The sequence below is a fragment of the Penicillium expansum genome (genome assembly GCF_000769745.1).
Source record: "Penicillium expansum strain MD-8 chromosome Unknown contig313, whole genome shotgun sequence".
Classification (NCBI taxonomy): Eukaryota; Fungi; Ascomycota; class Eurotiomycetes; order Eurotiales; family Aspergillaceae; genus Penicillium; species Penicillium expansum.
Window position 1 is genome coordinate 317825 of NW_015971264.1, and position 17936 is coordinate 335760.

The 17936-nt window shown below is 48.6% G+C and overlaps 5 protein-coding genes across 5 annotated transcripts; 2 read left to right on the forward strand and 3 right to left on the reverse strand.

Moving 5' to 3' along the window:
* Window positions 1-1268: 1268 nt before the first annotated feature.
* On the forward strand, window positions 1269-4684 carry PEX2_092970 (putative SNF2 family helicase/ATPase; the record flags this gene model as incomplete). Its single annotated transcript, XM_016746567.1, has 2 exons — window positions 1269-4226; window positions 4280-4684. 2 exons carry the CDS (start codon window positions 1269-1271, stop codon window positions 4682-4684), a joined length of 3363 nt encoding a protein of 1120 aa, XP_016600283.1.
* A 206-nt stretch (window positions 4685-4890) lies between these two features.
* Window positions 4891-5052, reverse strand: PEX2_092980 (uncharacterized protein; the record flags this gene model as incomplete). The annotated part of the gene is made up of 1 exon (XM_016746568.1): window positions 4891-5052. One exon carries the CDS (start codon window positions 5050-5052, stop codon window positions 4891-4893), a length of 162 nt encoding a protein of 53 aa, XP_016600284.1.
* A 1030-nt stretch (window positions 5053-6082) lies between these two features.
* On the forward strand, window positions 6083-9933 carry PEX2_092990 (hybrid sensor histidine kinase/response regulator; the record flags this gene model as incomplete). The annotated part of the gene is made up of 2 exons (XM_016746569.1): window positions 6083-9562; window positions 9640-9933. 2 exons carry the CDS (start codon window positions 6083-6085, stop codon window positions 9931-9933), a joined length of 3774 nt encoding a protein of 1257 aa, XP_016600285.1.
* Window positions 9934-10154: 221 nt separating this feature from the next.
* Window positions 10155-12894, reverse strand: exg2 (putative exo-beta-1,3-glucanase; the record flags this gene model as incomplete). The annotated part of the gene is made up of 3 exons (XM_016746570.1): window positions 10155-10566; window positions 10621-11633; window positions 11686-12894. 3 exons carry the CDS (start codon window positions 12892-12894, stop codon window positions 10155-10157), a joined length of 2634 nt encoding a protein of 877 aa, XP_016600286.1.
* Window positions 12895-14306: 1412 nt separating this feature from the next.
* PEX2_093010 (AGC-kinase, C-terminal) lies at window positions 14307-16327 on the reverse strand (the record flags this gene model as incomplete). Its single annotated transcript, XM_016746571.1, has 7 exons — window positions 14307-14835; window positions 14889-15373; window positions 15424-15579; window positions 15641-15845; window positions 15896-16007; window positions 16066-16188; window positions 16285-16327. 7 exons carry the CDS (start codon window positions 16325-16327, stop codon window positions 14307-14309), a joined length of 1653 nt encoding a protein of 550 aa, XP_016600287.1.
* Window positions 16328-17936: the final 1609 nt, after the last annotated feature.

Sequence of the window (17936 nt, forward strand, 5' to 3'; positions counted from 1 at the left end):
AACGCCAGGTGGTGGTCGAACACTAATCAACTCGCGAATGGCCTTTCTTTTGTCTTGAGTCGAAGCAGTCCGCTCATAATTGATTTTGATATATTCCATCACGATGTATGTAAAGCCCCGGCCCTTGCCGCCTGCTTGGAAAGCGTGGTGGACCTCAGGTATCCGAATGGTGGCATTTGTTCTTTCTTGGACCTGTAGACGGAAGAATACCTGAGCATGGGCTTCTTCAATTGAGACTTGATTTTATTTAATGAAAAATGTCTTGCCGCAGGCTGAGTAGTTCAGGTAATTGAGAAGGCGGTCTTTTTCCTCGCAGAGGCGCACCACTAGATCGTTGCAGTAAACCAGAGATTGCCCGGTTGAAAATCTCGCTTGGATCACTCGGCATGATGGTTTTTTCACGTTCCTAAAAGAAGAAGACGATGATGTGGAGGATGTTGGGTGTTGTTAAAAGAAAAAAAGAGATGAAGCGAGAGTGAGCTGGAAGTCCATTTATAGATAGATAAAGAGATTTGCCTCTGGTGGCTATGATATTCATAATCGGATAATCTAGAAGACTCGGTCGAGATGATGGTGGAAGAAATAATTCTTTTATATATTTCTTTCCCCTTTGCAACATAAGTGTCATAGCTAACTGGACAAAAACAACTAACCGCAAACTGCGAAGAGGGCATATCCTACAACAGGAGCTTTTCATAAGCTTTGCTTCAACGCACATCCAATGGAACATGGCTGCTAGTACTGCAGACTGATAGCTCTTTATCAGGTATTCAGATACCTGAGGAGTATATAAGGGATGTCGTCTTCATGGACTAGTTAACTAGATATGACGTTCTATATATAGATGGTCTTGTATTCTGCCTGAGGCATCACCCGTTGCTAGGCCGACCCCAAACAAAGCGATAACCTTTTGGAATCGATAACGACTCTTTTCTCTTTGATGTCTGCAAACCCCCACCATCGACAAAACACATCGGATTCGAGGCATGATCTAACGGTCAGTTTATCCTTTCCTGTTATTATTGTTTGTCTTTTCTTGGACTTGGAATTTCAATTTCCAGAGGACTCCAAACTCCACGAACTGGTCGAGCCCGCACACAAAGAACACAAAAGACTAACGTCCAATTCCAGTGCTCTGAGATTCCTATTCGCATCTTGATGCCCAAAGATCAGATTAATTCACCCTTCGCTATCCAGTGAATTAGGCAAACCAACCTATTACCCATCTGACAAGATACCCTCCGAACCACACCGCTCGTTAAAACACGATGGCTCGAGAAAGCAACGTGCCATTGGAGCCCCTCACTCCAGGGGGAAAACCGAATACTCAGGCTCACCCCGCACATGTCCAAGAACCTGAATTCGGAAAGCCTTCGCCGATCGGCCCCCCGCAACACAGATCAAACCACCTTTTCAACATTCCGAAGCCGAATCAATCTCGTGCCGAACATCATCGACCCGCCCCTCGACCGCAGCCACAACATCAGCCACAATCGCGCCAACAAGGTCAACCAAGTGCTACACCTCATGCCTATCGTCCACCGGGCACTTCGGGTGCCCCAGTCGCTACGCCGTCGGTGAAGCGTAGCGAGCCATGGGATCCATTCAAGCCGGTGGCACCATCAGCCTACAACAACCCTCGCGGAGGATTCCACCACGGTGCAGTGAGTATCAAGCGACCTGAAAATGTCACTTGGACAACACCTCGGGCCCCTAGGCCTATCTACCAATCCAAGCCTGTGCCATCGAAGATGGGAGGCGCGTCGAAGAACATACAGAAATTTATAGATCTCACACGCGACGACACTGATCCTGTTCCGAGGGCATCAGCCCATGCGACGTCGAGCTTCGGGGCCATGGATATGAATGGCTATGTGGATACGGCTATGGCAAATGAGAACATCAAAGCTTTGCTTGAAGGTGCATTCGAGGACGAAGAGGACAAGGCGAAGGCAAAACCTAAAGGCAAGAAGAAGAAGGGTGGAAAGAAGTCAAAGAAGACATCACAGAAGAAGCAGAAGGATGAAGTTGTCGTGGACAAGAAGAAGGAACAAGCGATTGACGACCTTGATGATCTTGCTGCTCAACTCCAAGGTGTTACGGTCAACGACCCGAAGGATAATGATGCCAAGCCTGAGGACGTTTCATCTGTCAAGGCTGAGCAAGACGATGAGGCAGTAGAGGAGGAAGAAGAAGAAGAAGAGGAGGAGGAGGAGGATTCCGACGATGAAGATGATGGAGTCGTCGAAGGCTTGAAAGTGACTCTCCTTCCCCATCAAATTGAAGGTGTGAGATGGATGTGTGACAAAGAGACTGGACGAAAGACGAGCAAAGGAATTTTCCCTAAAGGAGGAATCCTCGCCGATGATATGGGGTTGGGTAAAACAGTGCAAGCGATTGCTTTGCTGCTCAAAAACCGCAAATCCGACCACGAAAACAGCGATAACACTGAAGCCGAGGGCAAGACGACCAAGCTACCCCCGAACTGCATTCCCTCTACTTTGGTGATTGCACCTCTTGCACTTATCAAACAATGGGAGGCTGAAATCAAGGACAAAGTTGAACCGTCTCATAAGCTGAGTGTTTGCCTCTATCACGGTACAACCCGCGCAAAGACTTCCACAACGCTAGACAAATACGATGTTGTTATCACAACGTATGGGACTCTTACCTCCGAATTTAACTCGTCAGCATCAGACAAAGCCAAGAAGTCTGGCGTTTTCGCAGTTCATTGGTACCGTATCATTCTTGACGAAGCGCACACAATCAAGAACCGCAACGCCAAAGCCACACAGTCAGCATATGCATTGGACGCCCAATACCGCTGGTGTTTGACAGGAACGCCATTGCAAAACAACCTGGATGAGTTGCAGAGTCTGATCAAATTCCTTCGGGTAAAGCCCTATGACGACTTGGCTGCATGGAGAGATCAAATCAGCCGGCCTTTGAACAATGGCTGTGGAGGTCTCGCTATCCAGCGACTACAAGTCTATCTGAAAGCTTTCATGAAACGGCGCACGAAGGATGTCCTCAGATTGAACGACAATGCGAAGCCTGGAGAAGAAGGACCAGATGGCAAGCCAAAGAAGTCCTCTAATGGATTCCACATCACCAAGCGTGAGGTCATTAAGGTGACTCCCGAATTCATGCCTGGAGAGTTAAACTTCTACAAGCGTCTCGAACAGCGGACGGAGAACAGTCTTGAGAAAATGATGGGCGGTGCTAAGGTCGATTACGCTGGAGCCTTGGTTCTGCTGTTGCGTCTTCGCCAGGCTTGCAACCACCCAGACTTGGTCAAGGGTGATTTGGCCAAGGATAAGGATATTCTTTTGCAGAATGGCAGTACAAACAGCCAGTCAACACAGTCAAAGCCCGATGACCTTGACAGCATTGCCGATCTTTTCGGAGCTATGAGCGTCGTCGCAAAGAAATGTGATGTTTGCCAAACTGACCTGAGTCCAACCGAAATCAAGGACGGTGGTAGTCGATGTGGCGAATGTGAAGCCGACCTAAATATAAATGTTATGGGCACAGATAAAAAGAAGAAAAAGAAGTCGAAGAAGAGCGCCAAGCAGCTTGATGTTCCGGACTCCCCGTCAGCCCGCAAATCCGAAGCACAAATCGCCCGTTCTCGGAAAAATCGACGAGTCATTATTGACAGTGACGACGAAGATGAAGATGAAGGCGATTGGGTTGTGCCCGACGACCAGCGCAAGATGCTCAACCTCGGTAAAGCAGGTGGCTCGGACGACGAAAACGCTGAAGGAGGTGGTGAATGGCTCGTTTCGGACGATGAAACCGATGACGAGATCGAATCCCCCTCCAGAAGGAAGAGCAAGCCTATTGTCCTGAGCGACTCCGAGGACGAAAGCGACTCCGAAGCGGATGACATCTACAACGACGAAGGAGAAAACGGAGAGCTTCCATCCACCAAGATCCGCCATCTTATGCGAATTCTCAATCGCGAGGCACCTGACTTTAAGTTTATTGTCTTCTCCGTCTTTACATCTATGCTTGATAAGATCGAGCCCTTCTTGAGGAGTGCCAATATTGGCTTCGCCCGCTACGATGGTGGAATGACAAATAACCACCGCGAGGCCAGTCTCGAAAAGCTCCGAAACCACAGTGGCACTCGTGTGTTGCTTTGCAGTCTGCGTGCCGGTGCACTAGGCCTTAATCTAACAGCCGCTAGCCGCGTCGTCATCTTGGAGCCCTTCTGGAATCCAGTAAGTTGCACTTCTCTATAATCTATTGCGCATTGTACTAATCTTGAACCTAGTTTGTGGAGGAGCAAGCCATCGATCGTGTCCATCGCCTGAATCAAACCGTTGATGTGAAAATTTACAAGATGGTCATCAAGGATACCGTGGAGGAACGCATTATTGCCCTGCAGGACCGCAAACGTGAACTAGCTAATGCCACTATCGAGGGCAAGACCGGCGCTGGCAAGCTCACCATCCGCGACATGATGGCGCTCTTTGGCCGTGATGCGGAATCCCGATTCACGAATAACCAGAGCACTCTGGACTTCAACCAGCCTACTCGACTGCTGAATACAGGGGATGAGACTGAGCCTGTTCATTCCTCACAGGAGTCAACGCAGTCTCTCCCACGCAGCCGGGGAAGTGGGGTGCAGCCTAACCGGCCGCGAAATGAAGACTCGATTTATGGTCGACGCTGGTAATTGGATGCTGGTAATCAGCATTATACGAAATTATGAAATGATATTTGGAGAGAACATTTTGGGGAGTCCCGGTTGGCGTGAGGAACGTGTTTGAAGTCTTTTGCTAGATTTATCTCATTTCTTGTTTCATATTATATTTTATTGGTCCACCTCGTACATCTCTTGAACTTCTCGCTCCTATGTCAACACATGCGTCTCCGTGCTCTTCATTCCTCATCGTCGGCCTGAGGTTGCTCTAGGTCAATGAGTGGTGGAACCTTGGTCGCTTCATGACTGGCGTTGCGCCTCCCATATATCCGGAACCAATGCCCGCGAGTCAGATTCACGCCCAACTTTAGATATGGCAATTTCACCACGGGGCTCGGCATTGTGGTCCGATTGGGATGCCTGCGGTCCTGGATACTAACTTGAATCGCTATGGATATGTGCCTCTCAAGCTCAATTGCAAGGGTACTGCCCTCTGTCTGACAGTGGTGGGTAGACTAACTCAACTTCTATGATATCTTTGGGCTTCATCTCGAATCTTGATACAGCAAGACGTAAGCTAATTGAGGAACCAATTGTCAAACTCAAGCCGTTTTCAATGTCGCCATCCAACCCCTCTGTTACATTCTTTGTGGAATGTGTGGGGTATCCCCATTCGAGCTGAGCTGATTCTTGATGGGCCGGAACAGGTACCTCCATGTTAAATTCTATGGTTCTGGTCCGGAATCGCCGAGTCTCGCCTTCGCACGCTCCGAATCGATTGCCGGTAATGCTAGGGATCTTTGATCGGATTACACTGGCAGCACACGGAATTAATCAGTACACCAAATGTCTACGAGCCCAAGAGCAAGCGAGGGTCAGCGCAATAGTTCGCATTCCCTCGAGTGGTTGATGTGTAACTTCAATCCAGGGCCATCCAATCGACCAGATCATTTGCCGAGGCTAATACCACGGATCTAAGGTTCTGGCCCAGAGGATTGCGAGCGAGTTTCTGATGGTAGTTTCCGGCAAACCGGACAAGGGAACCGAGGACATGCTCCCAGGGAGGAAGCTTGTCTCTGGTGGCTCATGCTGTGATAGGTTGAAATCTCACAGGAGAAAGCATGAGATGGGGAATAAACCCCTCAGTAACCCTGGTTGAAGCATGGAATTCGTGGGGATCTTTCAATCTCGCACCATACACCCTTCAATTTCATTTGATTCTCTTCGTACACTCTGTTCACTACCCAGCTTACTCTTGATACACAATGACTCTGATGTTGCCAGTCCTTACTTAACCGCGTGTATACATCGTTGTCTTTCTGTGAGCTGCTTCCTGTCAACCTCGCTGCCTGAGGTAGAGTTAACACTGGTGGTTTTTGTAGTTCGAACCATTCTCAACTGTTTTCTCCACCGAGGATTGAATACTAAGATATGTCTTCACCATCCGACCTCAAAGACAACGGCGACTGGACGGTCATTTACGACGACCATAATGACGATGACCAAAATGGCAAGACAGAAGAAAAGCCTTGCCGAAGGAGGCAGTCTCTTGCGCGAACGTTGCCCATACCAAAGACCATGTGTATCATGTCTGACAACAAGACTGAGATATCAACAGTAGCCGAGCTACTCTTCCCGAAGTTGAAATTACCTCAACTGGGCACCGACTCAGCGGAAAGGGTCTTTCCCGTTCGCTCGGTCGTCTCATTTGATTCCACGCCTTCATCTGCCCTACAGACACCTTCCCTTGATAAGCCCGAAACGCCGATATCTCCATTTTCAGATACATGGAGTGCAGGCTTCACCAATGAACAAGCGGGCACCCAGCAAAAGAGCGGTAGTGGGAGCGAGATTCCATCAGTATTCAAAGGACAATCTCACACCAGCCATAATATCGACAGTTCGGCACAATTGAAAAACATTGTGCAAAACGGTAGCGAAATCCTTGACTTCCACAAAACAACAAAGGGGATATACTACTCGCATGAAGATGAAGAGGACATCTTCATTCAGTCATTCGGTGCACTCGTTGTGATGACAGAGTCTGACGGTAACTTTGAAGTGCAGATAGCGAGCGAGAACTCGAAAGAGATAATCGGGCATTCGCCTGATACTCTCTTCGAGCTTAAAACATTTGGTGAAATATTGCCATTCTCACAACACAGCAACTTTCTTGCTCATGCTCAATTTGTCTTGAGTGATGACTACTCGGTTCGGGACTCTGGCCCTGAGGTTTTCCTCCTTTCTGTGTTATCATCTGATGGATATACCAAGGGCACCTGGTGTACCATGCATACGAGCACAGTATATAAGAACTATGTGATCTGCGAGCTTCAACCCGAGGGTCGAGGGACAAAGGATCACCCCGATTCGGAGAGTTTCAAGAGCCAAACGACAACATCGGATAGCCGGAACTTGGATATGACTTCTGGGGCATTTTTCGGAGATGAAAGTCCCCCGAGGGAAGGTCTTGATGGCAGGACCAGCAAATTTCCGGACTCATCAGAGCTTCTCAATACCATTCCTCGAGTTCTCCAGCGACTTGCAAATGCTCAAACATTGGAAGCACTCATTCAGCATACCATTACCACTTTGCAAAGTCTTATTGAATTTGACAGAACTACCACCTATCATTTTGATAGTGATCGCAACGGAATCGTGGTCGATGATGCGGTTGATACTTCGTCTGGGTTAACTTCGTACGAAGGGATCCATTTCCCGGAATCAACATTCCCCGAAGCATTGAAGAAGCTATATACACGCAATACAGTATGCTCCTCTTGTTCTGGAAGTCAAGGCACTTCGAAGCTTGTGTATCGGGCTTCCACCAACAAACGGCCCCTTGACATGTCAAACACCTATCTGTCTGCAGCACCGGCGCTCTCAACGTCGCGCACGGAAAATCCCGTCAAGGCTTGTTTGTCCATTCAAATCAATGTTTTTGGCAAACTTTGGGGCCTGATATCATGTCAGTCCTACGACAGTAGCCAAAGACTCCATCCTCTCATCCAGAAAGCGTGTTGGTTTGTAGCCGAGGCGGTTTCAAGTAACATTGAGCGTCTGTCCTACACCTTGCCCTTCCAATTTCGAGAGTCGGACATTTCCCTGGATAAAGTGAGCACACCTCAAGCTATCAAGACTCCACCCGGTGATCTTCTCAGTTTGTTTGGGGCAGATTACGCCGCAGCGTCGATTATGGGCGAGTCCAAGATCTTGGGGAAACCAATCGACTCGCAGGAAGTTTTGGCATTGTTTGAATACATGAAAGCCAAAGAGAACGACACTGTGTTCTGGTCCGGAGATATCGCTACCGATTTTCAGGATCTCAACTACTCGCCCGGCTTCCATTATCTTTCTGGTTTGCTTTACGTTCCTCTCTCAGTAGACGGTCATGATTTTATTATCTTCTTTCGGGCTGATTTAGAAAGCCATAACCTTGCGTCCGATTCAGAGAGATCGAGTCGACAACTTGAGTGGTCGTCAGCAGAGTTTGGAAAGGCATCTGTTCTGTCTTTGCTATATCGCACTTTCACCGATATATGGCGAGAGAAGGAGACTACGCTGCAAAACAACCAGCTGATGAGGCTTTTACTCGCTAATTCTGCACACGAATTCAGAACACCTCTCAATGCCATCATCAATTATCTAGAAATTGTTCTTGATGGATCTCTGGATCAAGAGACACGAGATCACATTTCCAGATCTCACTCTGCGTCTAAATCATTGGTATACATCATCAATGACCTCCTAGACTTAACAAACGCCGAAAACGGACAACGGTTAATCAAGGACGAGGCATTCGATCTCTCAGAAACCCTCACGGAAGCAACAGACATATTTTGGGAAGAAGCAAGACAGAAGGATGTCGATCTGCAGGTAGTCCAACACGCAGCCCTGCCTCCTGTTCTCGGAGATCAACGGCGGGTACGCCAGGTGATCACCAACTTGATTAGCAATGCTATACAACACACATCCACTGGGGCAGTAACAATCGAGTCTTGTGTCGTACCAGAGCCGATGGAGCCAGATCATATCTGTGTTGAAGTGGCAATACACGACACTGGATCTGGGATGTCCCAAGAGACTGTTGAAACATTGTTCTGCGAGCTGGAGCAAGTCTCCAATAAGGGATATATGCAGAATCCCAAGACATACGAACAAATTTCAAGTAGTCAAGTGTTCGAGACTGAAAGTGTGCTTGGTCTGGGCCTCGCGCTGGTCGCCCGAATCGTGCGCAATATGAACGGGCAGCTAAGCTTGAAGTCTGAAGAAGGCAAAGGAAGTTGTTTCAAGATCAGGCTTGCATTCCCTCTTCCGGATGAAGATAGTAGTCAAAAGCAGAACCCATGTGCTACGTCAAACGAACCTCCGCAGGAAGATGAAAGAAAACAAGACACAAAACAAGACACCACATCCTCACATTGTGTAACAGGCCAGAAAGAAGACGGTATTCCATGTGAATGTGGTCAAAGTCCAGAATTTGAATCAGGTGAATACATCGTGAACGTCGATGTAAGCTTGAACCCCGGCGAATCAAGAAACCTCTCCATCTCTGGTCAACAGCTCAAACAGAGCAACCAGCCAGGCAAACCAACAACTTCTCTTCCAAAGAAAGATCCCGAGCAATTGCCAAAAGTATCCAAACCGACCATCAAAGAAACATTGTCGGTCTCACCAACAACAAAATCCCTAACCGACCAGCCCCAAACAACACAACCAAGCGTCCCTCCCACAATGGACTGGAACCTCCACGTCCTCGTCGCAGAAGACGACCCAGTCAACAGCACGATCGTCCAAAAGCGCCTCGAGAAATTCGGCCACACAGTACACATGACAAGCAACGGCAAAGAATGCGCATATGCGTACAAAGCAAATCCTACTCATTTCAACGCAGTGCTGATGGATCTACAAGTACGCCCAACCAACAACACTGAATTACACAATCCCCAACTCAATTTATATACTAACACTCAAATCTCCACCTACAGATGCCTATCGTCGATGGCCTCGGTGCAACACAGATGATACGCGAATACGAGCAGCAAGAGCTAGCCAATGATACCACCCCTGCGCCTCGCATTCCCATCTTCGCTGTCTCGGCTTCCTTGCTCGAGGAGAATCGGAAAATGTATATGGATTCGGGCTTTGATGGGTGGGTTATGAAGCCAATTGATTTCCACAGGGTGGATCGGTTGCTTGGTGGAGTTAGACTTCAATGGGTGCGAGAGGAGGTTGTTTATCGGCCTGGTGTGTGGGAGGCTGGGGGTTGGTTTGAGGCATAAGTACATATCCAGGGGCATGCTGCATCATACATCATGCACCGGGGTTGAGATGGAGCTTATTTTGACTCAAAAGAAACAGCTGAGATGGGGGAAGATATCCAATATCCAGATGGCATTGAAATCATATGCAAGAAATCTAATCTTTATCCATGGTATCTATGCAAAACAATGAAATGAAACGCAAAATGCAACAAAATGTAAAACAAATACAGATAAATCTTTCAGAAATTTTCCGCTGTGTCGGTAAAGTCTGGCACTGTATCTCCGCACTTAAATGAAGGACTATATGCCTTGCTTGGCATATATCCATTCTTCCATGCTGTGCGGTAACTCCACTGCGCAGCGGATTCTGTCCGCCAGGTCCAGTAGAACCATCCCATCGCCGTTTCGAAGGCAGACATCTGTGCCTCGGCATATGTCTGTAGGAACTTCTTGTAGGTAGTCGAATACTGGGATGGGTCCTCGTTCGCATCTGCGCAGCTGCATGTTCCTTCGGCCGCTGTTGGGCAATATGCCGTCGTGGAACTGGTATCGTATGTTCCTTCCCATCGGGTGCCTCGGCCGACATTGTTCACATACTGTGCGCAGTCCGTGTCTGCCTGTGACCATTCGCCGCAAATGGTGGGACCCCACCTGGTTGTGTATTAGCGTATGAAATTACGAAAGAAAAAAGGGAACTCAACTTACCCAGAACTTGTCGTGTTGATCTCCTTGATCATGGGTTGCCAGTTATTGCAGATAATGTTGACTTTAGCAGTGTGGTTCAACACGATCTCGCCAGTGTTGAAAGTTGTGTATTGGTGGGTGTCGAGGTACATGTTGTCGGGGTGAGTTTTGAACATGTCGTCCCACTTGGCGAGATTCAAGAAACCATCATGCAGGACAAGAGTGGCAGTGATACCATTTTTGCGGACGAGTTCTGCTGCCTCCTGGGTCCAATTTAAGACCTTCTCGACGGGCAGGGACAGCATCAACGGTTCGTTTGCCAGACCGTAAATTGTCACCACGTTCTTATACCGATCTTGCGCAAAGAATTGTGAGAGTTGATCGTGAATCTCAAGTGACCGCTTACGGTTGAGAGCACCGTCTGTGCCGGTCAACCAGTCGATGCTTCCCTGTCGGCCACTGTGGTTCCAGCCGTTTTGACTACCAGGGAGTCCGTGGAGGTCGAGTTTGACCCGTATTCCATACTTGCGACACCACTCGATTGCACGTAGGAGATAGCGCCATGCAATCTTGGGGACGTATGGGTCGTCATCGTAAGTAGTCACAGCCCAGTAGGAGTATGGGATGCGGACATGATCCAGTCCGGCTTCCTTGATCTCTTTTATATCTGACTCTGTGATGAATTCGGCGTAGTGTTGCTCAATCGTAGCCGCCGCAGAGGTTCCAAGCTTTTTAGTCAAGGTGTACTCGTCGATGATACTGGCGCTGGATGGCCACTTGCTGAACAGGGATGGGACAATGAAGGGTTCAATAGACAGCCATCCGCCTATATTGACTCCACGAATTGGTTGTGTGCCGTAAGGGAAGGCCTTGTTAAGAGGAGGCACATTGTCGTTCACCTGGGCAGAGTCATCCCAAGTTGAGTTGATGCCCATGACGGAAAGACCACCCACAGTGGCATTTGTGAAAGTGAGGTTGAACCCTTCAGTTTCGTACCACGTAAATGGATCCAAGAAGGTGCCTTTGGCGTAACTCTGAAGCACTGTTGTCAGCAAATTCTATCAATGTAGTACACTCAAGTCTTACCGGTATGCTATCGCGGCTGATACTGCCCAAATTAGAGGTAGTAGAACTACCACCACTAGAGTCCGAGGAACTTGGTTTCGGATCTGAGCCTTTCTTTTTTGACACAACAATTGCAACCGGGATGATGATAGCAAGCAGGAGGAGGAGTACCAGCAGAAATCCGATCAAAATACGCTTCTTTCTTGACCAATTAGACCAGAATTTCCAAGCCGGTGGTCCTCCACGGCTCTCCAAGCTGCCTTCCCAGCTATCTTCATCTTTCCAATGATCTTCCACAGCAGGTCCACCACCGCCACGACGACGAACCCGAGCATCAGAGCTATGTCCTTCCTCCAAATAAGCACCAGACACAACTCGCGCGCCCGCTTTATGGCGTGAGCGACCCTCCGCAACCCCAGCACCAAGCGCCGCACCAGCAGCAGCATCCAAAGCAGCTCGCTTCCGCTGTCGTCGACGTTCCCGACGCGAATCATCTTCTTCGCGAGACCGTTCCACGCGATCCGCATCTTCGTGCTCGGCAGCAAGACGCGCCATAGCATCCACACTCAAGAGATGCGCAGCACTACTCGAAGACTCGGTACTGCGATGTTTCCTCGCCGGTGCCGCAGCAGCAGCAGCATCGAGTTCCCGCTCGCGCTCTCTTTCTCTTTCTCTTTCTCTTTCGCGCTCACGCTCACGCCGTCTGCGCCTCCGTGCCTCGGCCTCAATATCAACATCAACATCCCTCGTCCGTCTGTCTCTAGCAGGACTCGCACTCGCACTCTCCTCCCTGCGATACCTCCTCTCCCGATCCCGGCGTTTAGTAGGCGATGCAGCAGGCGAGTCCTTCACCCTCGAACTCCCCCTCTCCCGTTCTCGTCTCCTCCCCTCCCCAGACTCCCCATAGACAAGACCAGCAGCCTCATCTTCCTCCTCCTCCCTCTGTCTGCGCCTCCGTTCTCTACGCCGCTCCCGCTCCTCGTCATAATCGTCACGCTCATTATGCGTATTCGACTCGTACCCCGATTCCCCACGGAAACGGTATTTCGCCGTGCGGGCGTTGCCAGGGCTAGATGTTGCGCCTTCGTCGACGTCCTCGTAGCGGCCGCGGGTGTACTCGCGGTCCCGGTCTCGGCGACGCGAGCGCTCTTGCTCGCGTGTGCGTTCGCGATCCCGATCCCGATCCCGGTCGCGTCTTTCGGGTCGGTCTCGTTGAGATTGGCTGGGCATGCCAGATGGCGGGTAGTGGGGGGGGTTGGTGTGGTATGCGCTGATCGGTGGGATAGGAATGTGGAATTGATTGTTGTTTGTGGGGATGGTTGTTTGGGGTTAGGTGGTAAGGGGAAGGGAAAGAAGGGCGTAGAATGGAAAATGAGTCGAGCGTTGGACACGTGGGATGTGTCTAGTTGCAATTGAAAAAGTTCAGTCGGTCTTGGAATTGCAATGACCATCTATATGCGGTCGGTATAAGCTGGTGTATTCTGTATGGCTTTGTTTTGCTTTTTCCCCACATGGATCCTGCCAAGAGATTGGTTTCAAGTTAAAATGGCTTTGTGTTTATAGGGTTGGCTCTCTATATAGCCCTTTATACATATGTATTACATATGTACTAATGAGACTAACGAGAAAGCAGAAGGAAATCTTGATATCCAATCTACAACATATGGGAAAGCAGGGCATTTATGCCCTGAATCTGGTAAACAAGCGCTCGGTCTGCAAGCAAACAGGAGATGGGATCATCTCAACGTATAATAGTCTGTAAAGTCCACGCGTTCATGACGATACCTACTTTGTCTATTATAGGTAGATGGGAATGGTTGCGGAGCAACGGGTGGATATTCAAGGCCATATATTCGCAGAGTACTATTTATATTCCAGGATGTGAGATACAACTAATTTCATATATTGAAATGCAAAAAATAACATTAAATACACCTATCCCAGTCCAAATAGACATGCAAGCTCCAGTCCATTCTAACCAAAATACAAATGTTCATATCAACGAGTCAGGGTATGGAAACTCCAAAACACAATACAAGGTCAAAGAAAACATCATTGCGAAAAGAAAGAGACAAAAATTAAGAAAGCCAACCGAAAGAGGAGTGATATAAAAGGAAATAAAAAACAAAGTGCAAGTCTGGGGGTTTGTGTCTGTCATGAATATCTGTACAGCTGTGAGGGGGGGAGGCCGAGAGGTGGGAAGAGAGGATGATATATAGAGATAATAAAAGATGAATAGATGAATTCTCGCTGTGTCTGGGGAATCTAATAGAATGAAAGGGAGATGGTGCCTCCAGCACTGCATCTCGTGCTGCGAAGATCAACGCAGAGAAATGCATAGTCAATGTGCAGAATGGAATCAGACAGAGTCAACAAGGCCGTCTCCCTCCGGCCGCTCCCAAAAGAGGGGGAACCGGAACGTGTCAAAGTGGGGGAAACCCGGCCAAGGAATTAAAGGGGCATTTGATCGTCGACGTTCTTGGATGCTAAACTGAGAAGCATTGGTCTCCGGGCCGAGATTTCAAACTCAAGTGTGAGTAGAGACCACGTAAGTTAGCACAATAGCCCATATTGTGCGAGTATATTGTCAGCAGCGACAGCGCCGCATAAGCGCCAATTGGTTTTCACCAAAGGCGAGCCTTTCAGCTGATAATCTGGCGAGCTCCCTCTTTGCCCAGAACGCCTGGCTCAGTTGGCTTGGGACTGCGATCGCGGCCCTTCTTCCGACTGAAGAATGATAGCATGCCATTGGCTTGCTTGCCCTTGTCATCACCACCCTCCATTCCATCGGCGGGGGTGGAGTTATGGGCCAGCTCACTCCAGCTGCCAGCTTCGTTGAGAACCATCTGCACGCCTCCACTTTTGCTCATTTGCCGGGTAGCACCGCGGTGTCGATTATTAGGAGGTAGGGGTCGGTGAAAGGACGGAGCAGGTGGCGGTGAAGGTGATACGCGGCTGGAAGGAGAAGGAGGAGGCTGACTAGTGGCGGGGTCATTGGGGTCAAGTGTCTCGCTGACTGTAGTCATGTTTTCATTCGCTGGAGCACGGTAATGCGAGCCGTCGGCTTGGATGGGAGATGTATTTTTAGGATCGGGCTGTGAGAATTGACGGGCATGTACGGTAGGGTTCGCTGGGGTTGTGGTCCCAATTGGAAGGCACTCCTCGGGGTTTCTGGAAGACACTGTTAGCACACAGAGGCAGTCTTGATGCGGAGATAAACTCACATTACGGCAGCAATAGCTTCCGCGGCATTGCCTTGGTAGCTAGTCAGGGTGTAGTCAAACGGTTCGAACATTGTTTCAATGAGACGATGGAGCTCATCATCCCGAATTTCTTTCGCAGTGGCATCGTCCCTTAGTTCAGCGCGGGGCTTTTGTCTACGCGCTCTGGCCTCCAAGGGCGCTTCTTCGAGAAGCAACTCCTCTAGATCATAAGTCGCATCAAAGTTGGTTTTGTCGCTTGATGGGCGGAATACTGGCGGGATCTGTTTGCGCTCCAGGGCATCAAAGTCGATGTCGGCGAAGAACATGTGCGAGGTGTAGGTCTCAAACCCGATAGCGCCGATTCGTTGACTCCGGTCTTTTTGTATCAATGATCCCAACGCCCGCAAACAAGCTACTGATACTGCGGGATTGGTGACGTAGTATTTCGGCTGCGCCTTTTTGATGTTTTCGCTCAAGGTTTCTTGGCTGCGGCCTTCAAATGGTCGCTGCACTCAAGGTTAGACGGGAAAGTAGACGGGCAACGAATCTCTCATACCTTATTGTAGATGCACTCGTAAAAGGTGACACCTAATGACCACCAATCAACCTCAAAGGTATAACCACTTCCTTCATAGACTTCCGGGGCTAGATAAGCCAGCGTTCCTGATTTGCTTGTGAGAGGCTTGCCAGGTCGGTAATCCGATGCCACGTTCTGGAAATATCAAGTTAGGGTGAAGCTCATGTGAATGCGATCCCACGCGGATAGAACTTACAAAATCAGCCAAGTGAACATGTCCATCAGAATCCAGGAGGACATTGTCTGGTTTTAAATCGCGATGAATGATACCCTGCGAATGGATATACCTCAGGGCACAGCCCAGCTCCGCCATCCAAAACCGCACCGCATCCTCTGTGAAACATTTTCGAGAAATATGGAATCGAAGATCGCCGCCATTCATTAAATCAACCACAATATAGCTGCAACTCAGTCAGCGACGAGTGACGAGACTCAATTCGGGAATACTCACATGTACTCCATGTCCTGGAAACTGTATCGCAAATTGCAAAGGAACGGATGGTTCAAATGTTCGAGCATTCTCCGTTCACGAATTATATTCCGTACGCTTTCCGAACGGACCACTGAAACGAATGTCAGCTATGGCACACTCAGCTCAGCGGTTTTGGAGCTCCAACAAACCTTCCTCTTTGCGGATATATTTTAGGGCGAATGTGAGACCTGTGTCCTTTCTTTCAACAATTCGTACTTTTCCAAATGCGCCCTTTCCAACAACACGTAGGAGCCGGAAATGATTGAGGTTGACTAGTAAAGGAAAAGCGATTAGCATATTATTTGAAATAATCCTCGGTGACTCAGGTAGTCCCGAAGACGTCCTCGATTCGACTCCAGTAAACCTACCTGCATCGTTGCAAGACACCGGTTTCCCCTGAGTGTTTCCCATGTTGTGAGGATAGACCGATGGTCGAAATAGTTAAAGGTTGACTAGTATCTTGTTGGCAACATCACACTTGTCCCAAAAGTCCTCCGGTTGAATGTTGATCGCGTCAACAGCGGTAGTCGGACAGATTTTCGGCGAATATCGAGCTCAAAATGCAATTTCCATGAGAGGTGACTGAATTCCGAAGGTAAAATGGCTGAGCGGGGGTCAAATGTTTCAGAGTCGGCGAAGACGATCGATGCAGGTCTAAATGCAAATTTGTTGAGATCTAGACAAGGCTAGATAAAATGAGAAGGCCACCAGAACACTTCTAGAGAAAACGAAGCAGATCTTGAGGTTCCAAGCCTGCAGGATATGTATATCAAGAAAATGTGAGGGCCCGGGAGCTTAGTCGCGAAGCACACCGATTTCGTGGTTTAATAAAAGAACCCACGAAAAAAAAAGTGGGAGACGACAGAAAATCGAAGAAATTAATATGTCAAATGACACAGCAATACCAAGTATTTCCCAGTCCACTTTGATAAGTGAAGCAAAGATGAAAGAAAGGGGATGAAGCGGGTGAGCGGTCTGGCAGAAGTGGCAGTAACTGGGCCAATCAGGCGTGACGAAGAAAATGGGGGCAAAGGGGGGATAAATGAAAGAAAATGGGCTTTTAGGTCCGTAACCTATGCTTATTCTGGTCTTGGATGCCGTGCGATCTACACTGTGTTACTACTCTTCAAGCCTAGTTGTTTTATGGCAGATATTGATATTCCCCGGTTATCTAGGTTCTCTTTGATTTGGGCTGATAACGTGTGGATATGATGTTGGACATTACGACTTCCCTATAACCCCCACATGCTCTCCGAACATCGGGCTCGCCAAAGCTAAGGAATGAGGTGCGGTGGAGAGCATAGAGGCCTTAGTCCAGTTCGACCCGCTTGGATTCATGAGCGGAGGCTATGATATCCGTTAACAGGATGCACAGACTTTTTTTTCAGTGACTTGTCCATTATAATCCTAGACGAACATCCCGGCGATCAAAATTCAATTTGAAACATGGTTCTTTAGGGGATTCCGGGGGGGAGAATTGGTAATTCTACCCGATTGAATGCTATATCGGACTATTTTGTACTTCGTACAGTACACAATGTAGATCACTATTTAGGCATTTAGCGTGCCCTACGCCCTACCCTCTCTTTGTGAGACTCTGTGCCACTTGAAATTGCATCTTACCTCCTGTCTCATTCCCATTCCCTTGGAGTTACAATTTGGAATATCCTCAAGTAAATCACATTCAACATAGTTTGAACCAAGAGATAGCTTGGAAGCATGCTGCATTCGACTGATCATAGTTTGCCACACGTGTGAGCTGCCCTATTTCTCCCGAATTCTCGTGGCCGCCACGTTATCGCCCTGGGCCGAAATGCATAGTTGTCTCGGGAACTGTCGTATAGAAGGACCCTGGAATGCTTGAAGAATATTCGATGTTCGATTTTGATCACTCACATGCAAGGACTTTCGTCGGCTGCAGTTGCATCAATTCTAGGCGGGTCTTTTTTTTGGTATTCACCCCACTATGGCGCAGATATGCTGCATACGTACTCCGTACTCCGTACAGAGTATGTTTGTC